This window comes from Scyliorhinus torazame, chromosome 17 (genome assembly GCF_047496885.1).
Source record: "Scyliorhinus torazame isolate Kashiwa2021f chromosome 17, sScyTor2.1, whole genome shotgun sequence".
NCBI lineage: Eukaryota > Metazoa > Chordata > Chondrichthyes > Carcharhiniformes > Scyliorhinidae > Scyliorhinus > Scyliorhinus torazame.
Window position 1 is genome coordinate 187,824,799 of NC_092723.1, and position 21,923 is coordinate 187,846,721.

At 47.7% G+C, this 21,923-nt stretch overlaps 1 protein-coding gene across 1 annotated transcript; it reads right to left on the minus strand.

The window, feature by feature from the left end:
• Positions 1-1,064: 1,064 nt before the first annotated feature.
• rps15a (ribosomal protein S15a) lies at positions 1,065-21,876 on the minus strand. The gene is made up of 5 exons (XM_072481858.1): positions 21,784-21,876; positions 20,337-20,474; positions 18,596-18,675; positions 18,062-18,147; positions 1,065-1,210 (listed from the first exon to the last, which is right to left on the minus strand). The coding sequence occupies exons 2-5, from the start codon at positions 20,467-20,469 to the stop codon at positions 1,117-1,119; spliced, it is 393 nt and encodes a 130-aa protein (XP_072337959.1). The 5' UTR covers positions 20,470-20,474; positions 21,784-21,876; the 3' UTR covers positions 1,065-1,116.
• Positions 21,877-21,923: the final 47 nt, after the last annotated feature.

Sequence of the window (21,923 nt, forward strand, 5' to 3'; positions counted from 1 at the left end):
TTGTGAGGGTGAGAACCATGCAGACACAGAGAACATGCAAACACCTGTGACCTGGGTACTTGTTGCCATGAGGCAGCATTGCTACCCACTGCACCACCATGCTGCCCATCCTTAATTGCCCTTGTACATAGGGCTCAGGCTTATCTTGTGCACAGGGTGCACACCATTGGAGTCTTATTGAAACAAAGGTCGTAAGGAGACTTTGGATCCACGTTTCCCCATGCAGGGCAGGACTCAAAAGCATTTTTTAAAAATTTACAGGTCACCCATTAAGGATATTTTTTCCCTCCTAGTGTCTTTAGCCTGTGGAATTCTTTCCCGGCACCTGTGGAGACTGGGTCTTGCATATCTTGAAGGCGGAGTTAGACTTACATGAGGGTCAACAAGAGTTTAGGGTCATCAGGGATAAAGATAGCGGAGGGGGCACAATCAGGCCAGCCATGAGCTTATCAAATGGTTCAGCAGCTCGCTGCTAATGAATGGCCTATTTCAGATCCTTATTGGGTCTTGTGGTACCCACTGACCTAAAAGTGGGGCGACAGTGAAACTTACATACACAAAAGAACGAGATACTTTGCCTTCCGTAACAGTGCTTACCATATCCCAAAATGAACATTGTGTTCCGGGTGAAAATTCTTTAATCTTCTACACGGAATTGCAGTTTTGCCCAAGCGCAAAATGAAAACTGCAATGATTAATGTTTCATTGATACAATGCAGAGCATCACCTAGTGGTACATGCTATATCCGCTGCACATCCTTACCCACAGCTTGGCTCCTTCAGTTTCAAATCATTGTTTGGTGGCTTCCAGTCGCCCGCTAGCCATGAATGTCAGAAAACCTCCAGTAAAGTGTGATGAACAACACGATTAATTAGATTTATGATGAATTTTTTAAAAAACTTTCCTGGATTTCAAATCCTGTGCTTAGTTCTCACAGGAGATTTGCACTGATCAAGCACGAGGGTCCAAACGGGCTACTCCTGCCCTTGATTCTACATAGACCTAAAATGAACATTCTCAGCAACCTCAGAATCCACGTGTTCTCGATATTAATCCAGACTGATTTAAAAAGACAAAATAGTTTCAAATGTTTTATTATAGACTGGTTTCACGTTTTAGAAAAAGAATCCGAGGATTTTTCCTCCCGTATGTTTTCGCTTGGCCTCTTCATGGTCCATGATGCCAGCTGAGGTCGTTAGAACGAGATACCTATAATTAAAAAAATGTAATTGATTAAGCTGAAATCTTAATCACTTCAATTGACATTTCAAAACAAAGCAATTGTTTGCCATAGTTGTAGGAAATACTGGACAAATGCGTTGTTAAAACCAACAGCATCAGGGCAGCACGGTGGCTAGCACCGCTGCCTACGGCACCGAGATCCTCAACACTGTAGGCAGCATTGCTAGCCACTGTGCCACCCAGCGCTCTGTCACTGCCCGTGTGGAGCTTGCACGTTCTCCCCATGTTTGCGTGGGTTTCACCCCCACAACCCAAAGATGTGCAGGATAGGTGGATTGGCGACACAAAATTGCCCCTCAATTGGAAAAAATAATTGGGTATTATAAATTTTAAAACTTTAAAAAACTAACAGCATCAACCAATTAGCCATTACATTCTCGAATTAGATGGCTGGTCATAGAACCTACAGTGCAGAAGGCCATTTGGCACATGAAGTCTGCACTGGCTCTTGGAAAGAGCACCCTACACAAGCCCACACCTCCACCTGATCCCCATAACCCGGTAACTCCACACAACACCAAGGACAATTTTGGAAACCAAGGGCAAGTTGGACTGTGGGAAGAAACCAGAGGAAACCCACGCACACATGGGAAGAACGTGCAGACTCCGCACAGACAGTGACCCAAGCTGAGAATCGAACCTGGGACCCTGGAGCTGTGAAGCAATTGTGCTGATGGTATAGGGATGTTTGCAAACCCGGCGTTAACCATTCTGCAATGACAGTCAAGAACCATAATGGGTGGCATTATCCAATCAAACATTGCAAACTGCTTCCTGAGAAAAGCTCAGTCCGAAACAATTTAACAAACCTCAAATCTTCTCTGCAGCAATTACAACTTAAAACTTCTAAGGGAGCTAAAACTCTTATGCCTCAGTCAATCTTGTTCTGTAGACAGTAAATTCCTTCAGTTCATTCAAAAACTGCAGACTTTAAATGGAAAACAGAACTCCGACTTCCATAACCACCAGAAATTCATTTATAGTACAACCATTCAGTCCTAATAATAACTTTAAAAAAAACATGCTCAATGCTGAATGCTCTTCAGCAATGCTCAGGTACCCAAACAGATCCATCTCACATCAGTCTCACTCATTACTAAAATTAGAAGTTACAATTACAGATAGCTTCCCTGCCTTATTTCCATTATATCCAATTAAATTTGACAATCCTCAAGGATTGACAGTGGATTCACTTTGCAGTGCAGCACTGTAGGTACAGAATGGCCAACAAGACATGACAATATTGAACCTATTTTAATTTTTGAACAGCACTGAATCCTTGCAAAGTGCAACAATTGAAATGAAATTCCCCAACCGGATGGAAAACCCAGGCTTCAAAAGGGATAATATACATGTTTCTCTTGTCCAGTAAAAGTTAATTTGTAGCATTTAATGATAGTCATCTACCTTGTACACATTTAGTCAAGAGGGAGGATTGAGATTTCCAAACTGAAATTAGTAAAACAAAAAAGTGGCTAACTGATGGGATTGAACAGAGGGCTGACTGAACTTGAGCTGGAGAATTGATGTACCTAATCTCCCAACTCCAATCAGTTCAATCTGCAACCGTTTCCTCATTTGGAGACAGAAAATAGGAGCAGGCCTTCTCGGCTTTGGGAGTCTTCTCTGCCATCATGGCTGATCATCCAAACCTCTCCATATCCTTGATCCATTTAGCTCAAAAAAATGTACCAAACTCCTTCTTGAAAACAGAATGTTTTAGCCACATCTGCTTTGTGGTAATCCCTCAGGTTATGAAATTTCTCCTAAGCGCAGCCTGAAATGGTCTACCCCATATCCTCAGGCTGTGACCCCTGGATTCTCCACCACCAGGAACATCCTTCCTGCACCTGTCTAGCCCGGTTAGAATTTTCGGTTTATATGAAATCATCCCTCATTCTTTTGAACTCGACCGATTCAATCACTCAAATGGCAGCCGCACCACCCCAGGGATCAGTCTGGTAAACCCTCGCACGAGAACAACATCCTTCCTGAAATAAAAAAGATCAAACCTGCACAATATTCCAGGTGTGGTCTCACCAAGGCCCTGAATAGTTGCAGCAAGACATCCCTGCTCCAGTCTTCAAATCCTCTCGTTATGAAGGCAGCACGGTGGCACAGTGGTTAGCACTGCTGCCTCAGCCCCAGGGACCCAGGTTCAATTCCAACCTCTGACTGTGTGGAGTTCACATTCTCCCCATGTCTGTGTGGGTTTTCTCCGGGTGATCTGGTTTCTTCCCAGTCCCAAAGATGTGGTTTGGGGTGGGGTCGCTGGAATAGGTCAAAGGATTGGGCCTAGGTAGGATGGGTCTTTCAAAAGGGCCAGTGACTCGATGAGCCAAATGGCATCTTTCTGCTTGGAGGGGATTCTATTCTATACCATTTGCCTTCTTTACCACCTGCTGCACCTACCTGCATGCTTACTTTCAGCGACTGGTATACAAGGACACCCAGGTCTCATTACACGGCATTCCTGTTTTTGCTACCAAAGGGGACAATCTCATGTTTATCCACTTTATACTGCATCCGTCATTCATTTGCCCACACTGTCCAAATCACTCAAGCATCCTCCTCACAGCTCACCCTCCAACCAGCTTCGTCTCATCTGCAAATTTGGATATAATCCATTTCGTTCCCTCATCTAAATCAATATATTGCGAATAGCTGGGGTCCCAGCACTGATCCCCACTAGTTACTGCCTGCCATTTTGGATAAAAGACCCATTTATTCCGCACAATTAGATTCCCAATTATTCCTTCGTCATTTCAGAATACCCAGCCTAGGATGGCTTACCCTCTAGTTGGTTCCTCAACGTATTGGCCGAGCAAACCACTCTGGATACACTGCAAGAATTCCTCCTCTACGTTATTGCAGGCATTGAGGTATACAAGATGCTACAAGCTAGGGATAAAGTAGATGGGGAGCAGATGCTTCCTCTTGTGGGACATTCTAAAACAAGGTCATAATCTTAGAATTAGGGGAAGCAAATTTAAAACCCATTTGAGGAGAAACTACTTCTCCCAAAGGGTTGTGAATCTGTGGAATTCACTACCCCCCAGGGTGCGGTGGATGCTGGGACAGTGAGTAAATTTGAGGAGTTAAGACAGATTTTTAATTGGTAATGGGTTGAAGGGTTATGGTGAATGGGCAGAACAGTAGGGTTGGGGCCAGGATGGGATCAGCCATGATCACATTGAAGGTGTTTAGGTTCGGAAGATGAAATTGCCTACTCCCATGTCATGTTGTGGAGATGCCGGCGTTGGACTGGGGTGAGCACAGTAAGAAGTTTTACAACACCAGGTTAAAGTCCAACAGGTTTGTTTCAATGTCACTAGCTTCCGGAGCGCTCCGAAAGCTAGTGACATCGAAACAAACCTGTTGGACTTTAACCAAAAGGTGTCTTGTAAAAACACCTTTTACAAGGTGTTGTAAAACTTCTTACTGTGCCCATGTCGTGTTCTAGGGCGAACATAGAACATTACAGCACAGTACAGGCCCTTCGGCCCTCGATGTTGCACCGACCTGTGAAACCACTCTAAAGCCCATCTACACTATTCCCTTATCGTCCATACGTCTATCCAATGACCATTTGAATACCCTTAGTGTTGGCGAGTCCACTACTGTTGCAGGCAGGGCATTCCACGCCCTTACTACTCTGAGTAAAGAACCTATCTTTGACATCTGTCCTATATCTATCTCCCCTCAATTTAAAGCTATGTCCCCTCGTGCTAGACATCACCATCCAAGGAAAAAGGCTCTCACTGTTCACCCTATCCAATCCTCTGATCATCTTGTATGCCTCAATTAAGTCACCTCTTAACCTTCGCTCTAACGAAAACAGCCTCAAGTCCCACAGCCTTCCCTCATAAGATCTTTCCTCCATACCAGGCAACATTCTGGTAAATCTCCTCTGCACCCTTTCCAATGCTTCCACATCCTTCCTATAATGTGGCGACCAGAATTGCACGCAATACTCCAAATGCGGCCGCACCAGAGTTTTGTGCAGCTGCAACATAACCTCATGGCTCCTAAACTCAATCCCTCTACCAATAAAAGCTAACACATCGTACGCCTTCTTAACAACCTTCTCAACCTGGGTGGCAACTTTCAGGGATTTATGTACATGGACACCCAAGATCTCTCTGCTCATCCACACTACCAAGAATCTTACCATTAGCCCAGTACTCTGTCTTCCTGTTATTCCTTCCAAAATGAATCACCTCACTTTTCGGCATTAAACTCCATTTGCCACCTCTCAGCCCAGCGCTGCAGCTTATCTATGCCCCTCTGTAACTTGTAACATCCTTCCGCACGGTCCACAACTCCACCGACTTTAGTGTCATCTGCAAATTTACTCACCCACCCTTCTACGCCCTCCTCCAGGTCATTTATAAAAATGACAAACAGCAGTGGCCCCAAAACAGATCCTTGTGGTATACCACTAGTAACTGGTCTCCAGTCTGAACATTTCCCATCAACCTTTGTCTTCTTCCAGCTAGCCAATTACTGATCCAAACTGCTAAATGGCCCTGAATCCCATGCTTCCGTATTTTCTGCAGCAGCCAACCGTGGGGAACCTTATCAAACGCTTTACTGAAATCCATATACACATCAACTGCTTTACCCTCATCCACCTGTTTTGTCACCTTCTCAAAGAACTCAATAAGGTTTGTGAGGCACGACCTACCCTTCACAAAACCGTGTTGACTATCTAATCAAATTATTCCTTTCCAGATGATTATACATCCTATCTCTTATAAACCTTTCCAAGATTTTGCCCACCACAGAAGTAAGGCTCACTGGTCTATAGTTACCAGGGTTGTCTCTACTTCCCTTCTTGAACAAGGGGACATTTGCTATCCTCCAGTCTTCTGGCAATATTCCTGTAGACAAAGAGGACTTAAAGATCAAAGCCAAGGCCTCAGCAATCTCCTCCCTAGCTTCCCAGAGAATCCTAGGATAAATCCCATCCGGCCCAGGGGACTTATCTATTTTCACACTTTCCAGAATTGCTAACACCTCCTCATGAACCTCAAGCCCTTCTAGTCTAGTAGCCTGAATGCCAGTATTCTCCTCGACAACACTATCTTTTTCCCGTGCGAATACAGACGAAAAATATTCATTTAGCACCTCTCCTAGCTCCTCTGACTCCACGAACCACTTCCAGCTACTGTCCTTCACTGGTGGAAATGCTTTGGCTGATTTTGCAATCCAGCTCTTGGTCTGTAGCATTGTAGTTAACAGACGAGGAACATTTCAGCCATGATAGAATGGCAGAGCAGACTTGATGTTTAATTCTGCTCCTACAGCTTATGAACTTAGCATGTTGAGATTGTTCAGCAAGTGCTGCCCATCACAATCACATCTAACATTAGACTGTGTTCAGAACTCAACCATGGGGGGCAGCACAGCACCGAGGTCCCACACTCGGCTCTGGGTCACCGCCCCTGTGGAGCACATTCTCCTTGCGTTTGCGTGGGCTTTGACCCCACAACCTAAAAACATGCAGGGTAGGCAGATTGGCCACGCCAATTGCCCCTTAATTGGGTAATCTAAATTTTAAAAAAGAATTCAACCATGGCAATTATATCCCAAAACACGGCACAGTAGCACAGTTTCATCACAGCTCAAGGCTCAACTCCCGGCTTGGGTCATTGTGTGTGGAGTCCCCCCACGTCTGCGTGGGTTTCCTCCGGGTGCTCCGGTTTCCTCCAACAGTCCAAAGATGTGCAGGTTAGGTGAATTGGCCATGCTAAATTGCCCTTAGTGTATAAAAAGATTAGGTGGGGTTACTGGGTTACGGGGTAGAGGTGTGGGTTTAGCTAGGTAGGGTGCTCTTTCCAAGAGTTGGTGCAGACTCAATGGGCAGAATACCCTCCCTCTGCACTGTAAATTCTATGATTCTATGAACATGAAAGTATCTAATAGGGTGAATTTCTTCAGGGCATCAACATATAGTAATAGGGGACTCTATAGTCAGGGGCAGATAGGCACTTCTGTGGACGTGAAAGAGACTCCAGGATGGTATGCTGCCTCCCTGGTTCCAGGGTCCAGAATGTCCCCAAACAGGTAGCGGGCATCCTGAAGGGGGAGGGCAAACAGGCAGAGGTCGTTGTACATATTGGTACTAACGACATAGGCAGGAAGGGGCATGAGGTCCTGCAGCAGGAGTTCAGGGAGCTGGGCAGAAAGTTAAAAGACAGGACCTCTCGGGTTGTAATCTCGGGATTACTCCCTGTGCCACATGCCAGTGAGGCTAGAAATAGGAAGATACAGCAGCTAAACACGTGGCTAAACAGCTGAACAGCTGGTGTAGGAGGGAGGGTTTCCGTTATCTGGACCACTGGGAGCTCTTCCGGGGCAGGTGTGACCTATATAAGGACAGGTTGCATCTAAACTGGAGAGGCATAAATATCCTGGAGTCAGGAGGGCTAGAAGGGGTCACAAAAAGTCATTGGCAAACAGGGTTAAGGAAAATCCCAAGGCTTTTTACACGTACATAAAAAGCAAGAGGGTAGCCAGGGAAAGGATTGGCCCACTGAAGGATAGGCAAGGGAATCTATGCGTGGAGCCAGAGGAAATGGGCGAGGTACTAAATGAATACTTTGCATCAGTATTCAACAAAGAGAAGGAATTGGTGGATGTTGAGTCTTGAGAAGGGTGTGAAGATAGCCTGGGTCACATTGAGATCCAAAAAGACGAGGTGTTGGGCGTCTTGAAAAATATTACTGTAGTTAAGTCCCCAGGGCCTGATGGGATCTACCCCAGAATACTGAAGGAGGCTAGAGCTAAAGCCTTGACAGAAATCTTTGGATCCTCACTGTCTTCAGGTGATGCCCCGGAGGACTGGAGAATAGCCAATGTTGTTCCTCTGTTTAAGAAGGGTAGCAAGGATAATCCAGGGAACTACAGGCCGGTGAGCCTTACGTCAGTGGTAGGGAAATTACTGGAGAGAATTCGAAGAATACTTGAGAAAGGATGTACTGGCACTGGAGGGTGTGCAGAGGAGATTCACTAGGTTAATCCCAGAGCTGAAGGGGTTGGATTACAAGGAGAGGTTGAGTAGACTGGGACTGTACTCGTTGGAATTTAGAAGGATGAGGGGGGGGGGGGATCTTATAGAAACATATAAAATTATGAAGGGAATAGATAGGATAGATGCGGGCAGGTTGTTTCCACTGGCGAGTGAAAGCAGAACTAGGGGGCATAGCCTCAAAATAAGGGGAAGTAGATTTAGGACTGAGTTTAGGAGGAACTTCTTCACCCAAAGGGTTGTGAATCTATGGAATGCTCTGCCCAGTGAAGCAGCAGAGGCTCCTTCACTAAATGTTTTAAAGATAAAGATATAGTTTTTTGAAGAATAAAGGGATTAAGGGTTATGGTGTTCGGGCCGGAAAGTGGAGCTGAGTCCACAAAAGATCAGCCACGATCTCATTGAATGGTGGAGCAGGCTCGACTGTTTCTAGTTCTTATGTTCTTATGAGACAGGATCGACTCCCATTTGGAAGCAAATGGACGTATTAGTGAGAGGCATGGTTTTGTGAAGGGGAGATAGTGTCTCACTAACTTGATAAGAGTTTTCCGAAGAGGACACAAAGATGATTGATGCAGGTAGGGCAGTGGATGTTGTCAAAGGGTCACCTGGACTCGAAACATTAGCTCTTTTCTCTCCCTACAGATGCTGCCAGACCTGCTGAGATTTTCCAGCATTTTCTCTTTGGTTTCAGATTCCAGCATCCGCAGTAATTTGCTTTAACCGGGCACCGCCAACCTGGAATTGACCAGTGAGAAACTGATGAGAAACTCCAAGCCCCCAATAAATGTGGGTAAATGCAGGTCTGGATCTCACCCAAAAAACTGGATGGTAAAACCCCGCCAAACCTGCCCAAAATGACACTTCGGGAGCGATCTAACCAAATTGGAACAGTCCCATGATGACTGCGGTTAGCCGGGTATTTCCCAGTGCTTGTAGTACCGAGAAATACCATGCTATCTGTCGGAGCTCCCCACCGAGGCCCTCAGGGGGCAAGCACCTGAGGTCCTCCGATCCCTGGGAGATGTCCACAAGTACCATTCCGTCTGGTCCCAGCACGGAACTGCATTTGCCCGAAGGGGAGATCGTGTCTCACTAACTTGATAGAGTTTATCGAAGAGGTCACAAAGATGATTGATGCAGGTAGGGCAGTGGATGTTGTCTATATGGACTTCAGTAAGGCCTTTGACAAGGTCCCTCATGGTAGACTAGTACAAAAGGTGAAGTCACACGGGATCAGGGGCGAGCTGGCAAGATGGATACAGAACTGGCTAGGCCATAGAAGGCAGAGAGTAGCAATGGAAGGGTGCTTTTCTGATTGGAGGGCTGTGACTAGTGGTGTTCCGCAGGGATCAGTGCTGGGACCTTTGCTGTTTGTAGTATATTTAAATGATTGAGGAAAATGTAACTGGTCTGATTAGCAAGTCTGCAGACGACACAAAGGTTGGTGGAACTGCGGATAGCGATGAGGACTGTCAGATACAGCAGGGTTTAGATTGTTTGGAGACTTGGACGGAGAGATGGCAGATGGAGTTTAATCCGGGCAAATGTGAGGTAATGCATTTTGGAAGGTCTAATGCAGGTAGGGAATATACAGTGAATGAAATGAAAATCGCTTATTGTCACAGGTAGACTTCAATGAAGTTACTGTGAAAAGCCCCTAGTTGCCTCATTCCAGCACCTGTTCAGGGAGGCTGGCACGGGAATTGAACAGTGCTGCTGGCCTGCCTTGGGTCTGCTTTAAAAGCCAGCGATTTAGCCCAGTGTGCTAAACCAGCCCCTAAACCAGCTAAACCAAACCCAGAATGGTAGAACCCTCAAAGAGTATTGAAAGTCAGAGAGATCTAGGAGTACAGGTCCACAGGTCACTGAAAGGGGCAACACAGGTGGAGAAGGTAGTCAAGACGGCATACGGCATGCTTGCCTCCATTGGCCGGGACATTGGGCATAAGAATTGTCAAGGCATGTTGCAGCTGTATCGAACCTTAGTTAGGCCACACCACACTTGGGAGTATAGTGTTCAATTCTGGTCGCCACACTACCAGAAGGATGTGGAGGCTTTAGAGAGAGTGCTGAAGAGATTTACCAGGATGTTGCCTGGTATGGAGGGCAATAGCTCTGAGGAGCAGTTGAATAAACTTGGTTTGTTCTCACTGGAACGACGGAGGTGGAAGGGCAACCTGATAGAGGTCTACAAAATTATGAGGGGCATAGACAGAGTGGATAGTCAGAGGCTTTTCCCCAGGGCAGAGGGGTCAATTACTAGGGGGCATAGGTTTAAGGTGAGAGGGGCAAGGTTTAGAGTAGATGTACGAGGCAAGTTTTTTCTTCTTCTTTCTTTCTTTACAGAGGGTAGTGGGTGCCTGGAACTCCCTGCCGGAGGTGGTGGTGGAAGCAGGGACGATAGTGACATTTAAGGGGCATTTTGACAAATACATGAATAGGATGGGAATAGAGGGATACGGACCCAGGAAGTGTAGTAGATTGTAGTTTAGTCAGGCAGCATGGTCGGCACGGGCTTGGAGGGCCGAAGGGCTTGTTCCTGTGCTGTACTTTTGTTCTGTTCTATATGCCCAGTTGGCGCAGGAAGTTTTGCAGTGGAGATACACAAAATAGCATGAAGCTGGTCACGATTTGGGAGGTACAACTTTGTCAAGAACCATATTAAATACCTGCCAGTCAACAAAGTGAATTAAACTAGACAAAGACTGGGTTAGTGCGTTACATAAACATGAAGGGGTAGAATGTGCATGATCAGCAGGAACGTCTATAGCTGCATCTACACAAAGATTAACACTGATCATTTAATCTTTCTGTACATAATTCAAAATGGCCCAGATTTTGCGGTTCAAAAGCCTAGTTTCAACAAGTGAAAGGCAAACAAACGTGGAAATTGAACAATGCACATCAGGCTGAAGGCACTTCAGCTATGGGCCAGGGTTTAGAGAACCCCAAAATGTATCATGGAGTTCACCTGACCCACAACTTTTAATAGATTGTGGTATGGGGAGCACACGGTCCACTCCACAGGTGTGGTACAGCAGAAAATGGAAAGCTATTTTTTTACAAGCAAAACAATGTTTATTCTATGAACTCCAGTTAAACTTTTTAAAACATAGTGAACATCTTAGCAACCATTAATTCAAATACAAGCCCCAAAGAATACAACACTAAGTAATCCTTTAAGCTTTCCTTTTAACATCCATACGACTTAAAACAAAACCTTCAACAGAAGCACATCAGGTTAAAATCACTACTGAAAACATTTATTCACTAAATGATCAAGAGAAAGTTGAATTTTTTTTTTATTTTTTTTATTTAAAACAAATTTGTAACATTTCCAGGGAGAAAACAGGCCCTATGCAAAGAGCCTTAACATAGTGAAAACAAACAGTGGGAAAGAATAAACATGTTAATAAAGCACTTCCCCTGTCAGCTCTGTTTGCCCATACCACACGTGTTCAACTAAACTAACGTAGCTCTTAACCCCCCCCTCAGGTGCCGCTGCTGTCGGTTTCCTGCGCTGTTCCCAGAGAGCCTGCAAGCGACCTTCTACCCTGGAGGATCCCTAGACAGCCCCCCTGAAGTCTCCTCTGCTCTCCTTCCCGGCTGCCACCACCCCAACCTCTCCCCCTCAACCCCCCCCCCCCAACCTCTCCCCCTCCCCCACCCCCCCCAGACCCATTAACCTGATTGTATCTCACCGTGCCCTTTCAAGTCCTAGCCCATCCCTCTCAGAGGCCCCGAACTCCCCGCCAAAAGGTACCAAGCACAGGCCCCCTCTCTTATTTCCCCCCCCCCCCCCCCCAACCTTGATGCTATCCCCCAAAACACCCTACACAATGCGCCCTCCAGCCCCCACTCTGTCCAGGCTGAAAACAATCTTGGATAGAACATTACAGTACAGGATAATTTAACAAACCGTCACCACACAAAAGCTCCGAGATCCAGAGTCCTTTAGTTCAAGTCCAACTTCTTTTAATAAAAGTCCACACCTAGTCACAGCAATTAGGTTAACAGACCACCGTCACTGTACAGCACTGAGAAAATGAAGTGCCCGTTAGTTCAAGTCCAGCTTCTTTTCTTTAATAAAAATCCAAACCTGTTCTGGTGTCTCAAAGTATTAGTGGAGTTCCTCAAACGTAACCCAAAGCATCGCAGGATACAACATTCCAAACTTCACCTTTTTGTAGAGGGCTGCTTTTACCTTGATGAATCCTGCACGCCTCTTGGCCAGCTCCGTTCCCAAGTTCTGGTAGATGCACACCTCAATTCTCCCATCTGCTGCTCCTCTCCACCTTGGCCCATCGCAGCACAAGTTCCCCCGTCTGCAAGCCGGTGAAAGCGGACCACCAAGGCCCTCGGTCGGTCGCCCCTCCTGGGCTTCCTTGCGGGGACCTCTATGCGCCCCATCCAACTCCAGGGGTCGGAGGAAAGCCTCTGGCCCCATCAACGCCTCCAGCATACCTTTCACCGTATGCACCCACATCCCAGCCCTCAGGGAGGCCAACGGTCCTCAAATGCTACCTCCTGGCTCTGTTACCCAGCTCTTCAAGTTGCTCCTGCATCCTCCCCTGGTGGGCGTTCAGCTCTGCCACCTCGTGCTCCAGCTCCACCATGTCCGCCTGGCTGGAGAGCTTCACTCAACCTCCCTGAGCACCTTTTCCTGGACCGCCTGCGCTTCGACCATTCCTGCTCTCATTGGGTCCAACGTGTCCCTCTTCAATTCGGCGAAGCAGTTCTTAAACTCCATCTGTTGCTTCCCTTGGGCCAGTGAGCCTCCGCTCCGTGGTCCCTTGCCGTCCACCATGTTTTGCCGCCTGGCCGGGGGTCCTCGCTGCTCCCGCTTCGGGCCCTGCCGCTCCACACGACCACTTCTGGTCCAGCTGCTCATACCCTTTGGGGGGGGGGGGGCCTTCCCTATCGTCCCCTCAACCTAACAAGGTCGGCAGGTCCCGTAAAAGGTCCGTTCCAAAGGTCAGTTTGCCCATCGCGGGTGGGAGCGATCTGACCTGCAACCTGCTTCCTCGAGGGCACCACCGGAAGTCCAAGAGGATAGTCTTTGATGGCAGAGAGAACAGCAGCACAGCTACTTGGTCTGGCTTCAGCTTCAACATTGAAAACGAAATTAAAACACACCCTGCAGCAAACAGCCTAAAACTAAAGTAAAAAGCTGACAGGCAGCCCAGCTCCACCCACTGACATCACTGCAGTAGTAAACACCCATTTCTTAAAGATCCTCTCACTACAGATATTTATATACATACCCATTTATAAACACCCATTTCTTAAAGGTACCCTCACATGACACTTCACACCACTGTCCAGTTTTCTATGAGGCAGCTGGAGCACCCTCAGCCACCTGTCCAAGCCCTGTCCAACTGACCCCAAATGTGATCACTGAGCACAAGCACACTGCTTCATTCCAGTAGCAGCAGCCTGACAAATGGGAATCTGGAACAAGGAAGCAGTCAAGGGACCAATGATTTCAGACAGACAAGAGGAATTTCTTCAGAGGATTGTGAATCTTCAGAATTTGCACTGTCTCCCCTTGATGGTGGGTTTCGGCCCCACAACCCAAAGATGTGCAGGGTAGGTGATTGGCCACGCATTGCCCCTTAATTGGACATGGGATCAGGGGTGAGCTGGCATGGTGGATACAGAACTGGCTAGGTCACAGAAGGCAGAGAGTAGAAATGGAAGGGTGCATTTCTAATTGGAGGGCTGTGACTAGTGGTGTTCTGCAGGGATCAGTGCTGGGACCGTTGCGGTTTGTAGTATATATAAATGATTGAGGAAAATGTAACTGGTCTGATTAGTAAGTTTGCAGACAACACAAAAGGTTGGTGGAATTGCAGATAGCGATGAGGACTGTCAGAGGATACAGCAGGATTTGGATCGTTTGGAGATTTGGGCGGAGACGTGGCAGATGGAGTTTAAGCCAGACAAATGTGAGGTAATGCATTTTGGAAGGTCTAATGCAGGTAGGGAATCTACAGTGAATGGTAGAACCCTCAAGAGTATTGAAAGTCAGAGAGGCTATTGCAAAAAATACGGAGGCTGGGGATTGAGGGTGATTTAGAGATGTGGATCAGAAATTGGCTAGCTGAAAGACAGAGGGTGGTGGTTGATGGGAAATGTTCAGAATGGAGTTCAGTCACAAGTGGAGTACCACAAGGATCTGTTCTGGGGCCGTTGCTGTTTGTCATTTTTATCAATGACCTAGAGGAAGGCGCAGAAGGGTGGGTGAGTAAATTTGCAGACGATACTAAAGTCGGTGGTGTTGTCGATAGTGTGGAAGGGTGTAGCAGGTTACAGAGGGATATAGATAAGCTGCAGAGCTGGGCTGAGAGGTGGCAAATGGAGTTTAATGTAGAGAAGTGTGAGGTGATTCACTTTGGAAGGAATAACAGGAATGCGGAATATTTGGCTAATGGTAAAGTTCTTGAAAGTGTGGATGAGCAGAGGGATCTAGGTGTCCATGTACATAGATCCCTGAAAGTTGCCACCCAGGTTGATAGGGTTGTGAAGAAGGCCTATGGAGTGTTGGCCTTTATTGGTAGAGGGATTGAGTTCCGGAGTCGGGAGGTCATGTTGCAGCTGTACAGAACTCTGGTACGGCCGCATTTGGAGTATTGCGTACAGTTCTGGTCACCGCATTATAGGAAGGACGTGGAGGCTTTGGAGCAGGTGCAGAGGAGATTTACCAGGATGTTGCCTGGTATGGAGGGAAAATCTTATGAGGAAAGGCTGATGGACTTGAGGTTGTTTTCGTTGGAGAGAAGAAGGTTAAGAGGAGACTTAATAGAGGCATACAAAATGATCAGGGGGTTGGATAGGGTGGACAGTGAGAGCCTTCTCCCGCGGATGGATATGGCTGGCACGAGGGGACATAGCTTTAAACTGAGGGGTAATAGATATCGGACAGAGGTCAGAGGTAGGTTCTTTACGCAAAGAGTAGTGAGGCCGTGGAATGCCCTACCTGCTACAGTAGTGAACTCGCCAACATTGAGGGCATTTAAAAGTTTATTGGATAAACACATGGATGATAATGGCATAGTGTAGGTTAGATGGCTTTTGTTTCGGTGCAACATCGTGGGCCGAAGGGCCTGTACTGCGCTGTATTATTCTATGTTCTATAAAAAAATTTAAAAAAAGATCTAGGTGTACAGGTCCACAGGTCACTGAAAGGGGCAACACAGGTGGAGAAGGTAGTCAAGAAGGCATACGGCGTGCTTGCCTTCATTGGCCGGGGCATTGAGTATAAGAATTGGTAAGTCATGTTGCAGCTGTATAGAACCTTAAGTTAGGCCACATTTGGAGTATAGTGTTCAATTCTGGTTGCCACACTACCAGAAGGATGTGGAGGCTTTAGAGAGGGTGCAGAAGAGATTTACCAGGATGTTGCCTGGTATGGAGAGGATTAGCTATGGGGAGCGGTCTTGATTTGTTCTACTGGGACGACGGAGGTTGAGGGGCGACCTGATAGAGGTCTACAAAATTATGAGGGGCCTAGACAGAGTGGATAGTCAGAGGCTTTTCCCAAGGGTAGAGGGGTCAATTATTAGGGGGCAGGGGGCATAGGTTTAAGGTGCGAGGAGCAAGGTTTGGAGATGTATGAGGCAAGTTTTTAAAAAATAAAACACAAGAGGGTAGTGGGTACCTGAAACTGATTGTCAGAGGAGGTGGTGGAAGCAGGGACGATAGTGACATTTAAGGGCCATCTTGACAAATACATGAATAGAGGGATACGGACCCAGGAAGTGTAGAAGATTTTAGTTCAGATGGGCAGCATGGGCTTGGAGGGCCGAAGGGCCTGTTCCTGTGCTGTACGTTTCTTTGTTCTTAGCCTTTATCCCAAGTCTTACACCAGGTTAAAGTCCAACAGGTTTGATTCGAAACAAATCTGTTGGGACTTTAACCTGGGTGTTGTAAGACTTTTTAAACTGCGCCCACCCCAGTAGCTCCACATCATGTTTATCCTAATGAATGGCAGAGCAGTCATTTGGTCTTCTCTGCTCCGGTTTCTTTCTTATGCTCACTATGTTCTGTCCAAGAGCAGAGTGCATGTGTATAGTCAATGCACATTATACTTCACAACTTCACAATTAGACTTCACAAAATATAATATTCATCAAAACCAAATACAGTTCAATGTTTTAAAAGGCTGGGATCGACTCATCTACATATTTACCCAATCAGCAGTTAATTATTTTTCTCATTTGGAGTGGGAAGGAAATGGATCAGATATTTAGGCTGAGTTCTGACAGCAGCTGGTAACTATAGTAAGAGAGGAGGAAGGTGTGGGAGCACATGAGGGAAGATACCTGACTTAGCCTTGCAAAATGAGAAATAACCAACAAAACAAATCATGACTCTCGATAAGGGAATTAAATCCTTGGAAGTCGGTGCAGAAATTGGTTATGATTAAGGGAGATCAGCCTGTGGCACGAGATGCCATAACCCTGGGTCTACTATCGCCTTTGTACTCAGGTAGTCGGAAGGTATTGTACTTGGAAGCAGCAGTAAAGGAAATCCAGAGGGATTATGGAAGTGAAAACTCAGGGATCTAACCCTAACCCCTTGATTTAGCAAGAATAGATTCTCAGGGAGCAACTCAATACAGCAAGGAGGCTTCAGTACAAAAAAAAACTCATGTGAAACAACAGGAAGTTACTTCTTAAAGAAGTCAAACACCTACAGCATAATCACTAATAATTTGTGGAAAGCCTGGATTCACTCAAAGCATTGAAAAATAAAGCAGGAGGCACCAGAGGTCAGTTATAGAAGGTATGGGGGAACTAACCATCAGTTCATTCAGACTTTGTACGATTATGAGGAAGCGGTTGGACAGAAATTTCAGGTTCTCAATCCCTCAGAAAGTTATGTGGAGAAGTTGGACCGGGGTGAGCATAGTAAGAAGTCTTACAATACCAGGTTAAAGTCCAACAGGTTTGTTTCGAATCACTAGCTTTTGGAGCACTGCTCCTTCCTCAGGTGAAGGAGCAGTGCTCCGAAAGCTAGTGATTTGAAACAAACCTGTTGGACTTTAACCTGGTGTTGTAAGACTTCTTACTGTCCTCAGAAAGTCTGCATTTATTATTCGTCTCTCTTCAGAGGATGAATGTTTACAGACTGGGTGGAATAATTGATCTAACATTGATGAGGTACTGGAGGCTGCAGGTACCAATTAAACCACGAGTTGTTAAAACTTACACAAAGAGGCTAGGAAATTAGCACAATTTTACTGCAACTTTCTCTTTCAGGACTCTTGCTGAGTCTAGCCTCTGAAGCAAGTTCCATTCCACACTATTATCTAGAGCCCAGGAGCTGGCTGGCAATAACCAAAATGAAGGTAACATGGCCCCAGAGATATGCTACTTAATCACTAAACAATGGAAAGCACCCTAGATGGTTCAGTGAACTTTCAACGTTCTCAACTTTCACTGAAACAGTAGCATTCCTCAGAAAGACTCACGATTCTTGGCTGTGACGTTGTTGTGCTGCTGGGGATACTAAATTGCAGCAATAAAAATTGTGGGTTCCAGGATGAGTCGTTGTAGTAGAGGAGATTCCAAGTAAAGGAACGGAGTTAACTGAAGGGAATGCTACCAACACCGGGGAGATGCAGAGACCAGAGTCAGAGGATCGGAGTTTGAGGCAGCGTGTCAGTAAATCATTCAACATAGGAACAAGTCCATCCAAACACAGGTTATGAAAACCAATGTTAAGAGTTTTATGCAAGTCAGTTAGTGACTAGGAATATCTGCCATGGTAAAACTTACCCAAACTGACGGGAAGGCAGTAGACCATTTTGCCACCTTTCTAGCTCCTTTACTTGAACATCAAATCGGGGGCTAATGACACCACACTAGCAGGGAACAAGAAACAATCAGATTACAACACACACCTGAAGTGCTATATACCTAGGCTACAAACACAAATTTATTAATTTATTCTTCAACTAACATGACAGATTATCTCACCATCATATTGCTACTTTTAAAAAGGGCGATGTGCACAAACTGACTGCCATTTAGCCATGGCAAGAAAGCTTACTTATTGTAGTGTAGGAAAATAATTTGAATGGCCAGGAGAGATGAAAATAGTTCATTTGGTGCCAAAAATATAAAGTGAGCAGGGGAAGGTGAAAGCAAATCACATTTCCAGGACAAGCACATAAGGGGTTAATCTTCACAAAAGCAGTTATGGGAAAGGCATGATTTCCACAACTTGGTAAACACATACATTGTGTTATGGGAAAGGCATGATTCCACAACTTGGTAAACACATACATTGTGAATTTCTATTCTTTTTACCTTGTTCAGTCTGCCTGTGAGATTGACAACTATTTTCCCACCCCTGTGGTCATCAATCATTTCAAACTCTCCAATGTAGCCTGTAGAAAAAGACACATTTTAGGCACAAGAATCACCCAATGATATTCCACAAAAATTTTCCAAATGATAGTTCAGAATCAAGGAATATAAAACATCTCCCACACTGCACTATGCAAAGCAAGGCTGTGGCTGCAAGAACAGAACACCACCTTCTCCAAAGCATATTGTGTTGGGCAAAGAAATGCTGGCCTAGCTCACGCATTAAAAGTGCACAATCCTCAATCAAAATAGAGAAGACAACTCAAGAACTAGCAATCAAAAAGATTTGGGGCTTCAAGATGAATGAATGACTTGGGCCTTGTGAGCAACTCCTAGCTTCATTCTCCCAGTGTCTGCATGGGTTTCCTCCCAGTCCAAGGCCGTGCAGGTTAGGTGGATTGGCCATGATAAATTGCTCTTAGTGACCAAAAAGGTTAGATGGGAATAGGGTGGAAGTGAGGGCTTAAGTAGGTTGGTGCAATTTGTTTCTTCGGGGTCGGATTGCAGGATTGAGGGAGCTGGAAGCGAAGTATGGGCTAGAGCAGGGAGTTTAGGTACATGCCAGGAAGGAGATACAGAGCTTCCCAGAGGAACCGGCCTCCACATTGCTGGAGGAGGTGTTGACGACAAGGGGACTGGAGAAGGGGGCAGTGTCAGCGGTGTATGGAGCTATTCTGGAAGAGGATAAGGGCGCCACTGGAAGGGATCAAAGCAAAGTGGGAGGAAGAGCTGGGAGAGGCTATAGAGGGGGTCTGGTGTGAGGTGCTCCGGAGAGTGAATGCCTCCACCTCATGTGCGAGGTTGGGGCTGATACAGCTGAAGGTGGTATATCGAGCGCACCTCACTAGGGCGAGGATGAGCCAATTTTTGGAAGTATTTTTTGATGTGAGAGAGCGTTGCGGGGGGCGGGCGCGAATCACGTTCATATGTTTTGGTCCTGTCCAAAGCTAGGGGAGTACTGGAAGGAGGTGTTTAGGGTCATTTCCAAGGTGGTGCATGTGAAACTCGACCAGAGTCTCCAGGAGACCATATTCGGGGTGTCGGACCAGCCAGGGTTGGAAACGGGAGCAGAGGCAGATATCATAGCCTTCGCCTCGTTGATCACCCGAAGGCAGATCCTGCTGGATGGAGAGCAGCCTCTCCACCCAGTGCCCTGGCGTGGCGACCTGTTGGAATACTTGACCCTTGAGAAGGTTAAGTTCGAACTGAGGGGAAGCTCGGAGGGGTTCTACAAGTCATGGGCACTATTTATTATGCACTTTCAAGAATTGGATAACATCGAACATTAGTTTTGGGGGGGGGGGGGGGGGGGGGGGGGGAGAGACTGCGTAGATTAAGGGTGACTACGGGTAATCCTGGATTCCTTTTTGTCATTTGTTTATGTAAACATGCGGGTTGAGGTTTGGGGGTTGGTGGGTGATGGGATCGTTGTTATTATGGGGATTGACATATCTTGCTGATTATTGTTTATTGTTGATGGGTGTCAATGTGGGAGAAAATGTGAAAAAGGAGAATAAAAATAAATATATTCTTTTTTTAAAAAGTAGGTTGGTGCAGACTTGATGGGCCAAATGGCCTCCTTCTGCACTATGTTCATTGTACCACACTATGTTCATTGTACCAAATGCCTGCCCCCAGAGCCTCATACTCAGCAAGCAAACAGGACCAAACATTATCTCACCATGCTTCATCATTACAGTCAGGAATCTCACAATCACTTTGGAGCATGGCCGGATGAGAACCTGCCGTTTTCCACGTTTCTCTGCATTGTTGATGCTAGTCAGGGCATCGGCGAGAACATTCATGCGCACCATGATGCCTGAAAGGGAGGGAACAGGTTATCAGGCATGTTGCTCTGGCATTTAACTCAGCTAACCTGACTCATGCCACACAGAAAGCCCTGACCCCCTCAGCAGAAGCCAGTCACCCTCAATCTCCCCAGTCTCCCCCCCCCCCCCCCCCCCCCCCCCCCCCCCCCCAGCCAGAGGAGAGGGCTGTCCATCTCCTCACCCCCCCCCCCCCCCCAGCCAGGGGGGGCGGGGGGAGAAAGGGCTGTCCATCTCCCCACCACCCCTCCCAGGCAAGGGGGAGGGCTGTCCATCTCCTCACCCCCCACAGACAGGGAGAGGGCTGTCCATCTCCTCAACCCACCCCTGCCAGCCAGGGGGGAGGGCTGTCCATCTCAACCCCCCCCCCTCCACCCCCAGGGGGGAGGGCTGTCCATCTCAAACCCCCCCTCCAGCCAGGGGGGAGGACTGTCCATCTCAAACCCCCCCCCCCAGCCAGCCAGGGGGGAGGGCTATCCATCAACCCCCCCCCCCCCCACAGCCAGAGGGGAGGGCTGTCCATCTCCTCAACCCCCCCCCCCAGCCAGGGGGGGGCAGGGGAGAAAGGGCTGTCCATCTCCCCCCCAGGCAAGGGGGGGGGGGGGGGGGGTGGCTGTCCATCTCCTCACCCCCCCCCACCGGAGGGCTGTCCATCTCCTCAACCCACCCCTGCCAGCCAGGGGGGAGGACTGTCCATCTCAACCCCCCCGCCCCCAGCCAGGGGGGAGGACTGTCCATCTCCTCAACCCTCCCCCCCCCCCCCCCCCCAGCCAGGGAGAGGGCTGTCCATCTCCTCAACCCCCCCCCCCCCAGCCAGGGGGAGGGCTGTCCATCCCATTTCTCCCCCCTCCCAAAGCTGGGGAGAGGAGTGCCCATCCCCTCACGCCCCCACCAGCCAGAGGGGAGGGCTGTCCATCACCCCCCCCCCACCCCCCCGCCAGAGGAGAGGCCGTGCATCCCTCCCCCCAGCCCAGACACTGGCTGCACAGACAGAAGGCACAGGAGGCCCGGCAGTGAAAGAGACAGACCAGACCGCCCATCCCTCCAACCGGGTCGGCCGGGATCTCCGCGCGCCCCTAGGCCTCGCTTTGCCGCCACAAGAGCCGCAGAAGTGGGGAGGGGGGGGTCACACACTCTGAGACCAGCCTCACACACACAGCACACCAAATGCCCGCCAATGGCCCTATCGGATGGATCCCCACACCACACGCTTCAACCGGGACGCGAGCCGAGAGCGCTATCGCCCAGGATGGCGCCGATACCGGCCGGATTGCCTGCCGGCCGGCCCGGCAAACATCTTACCGCTTCGGTCAATATGGCGGAAAGAGAAGGAAGCCCCGGCCGCACCGCCTGATGGGACATTTCTACCTCTCGCGAGGCCGCGTCACTGCGCGTGATTTCAATCCGTCTGCAGCTTGAGCAGCCCGCCCCGCGCCCCCCAG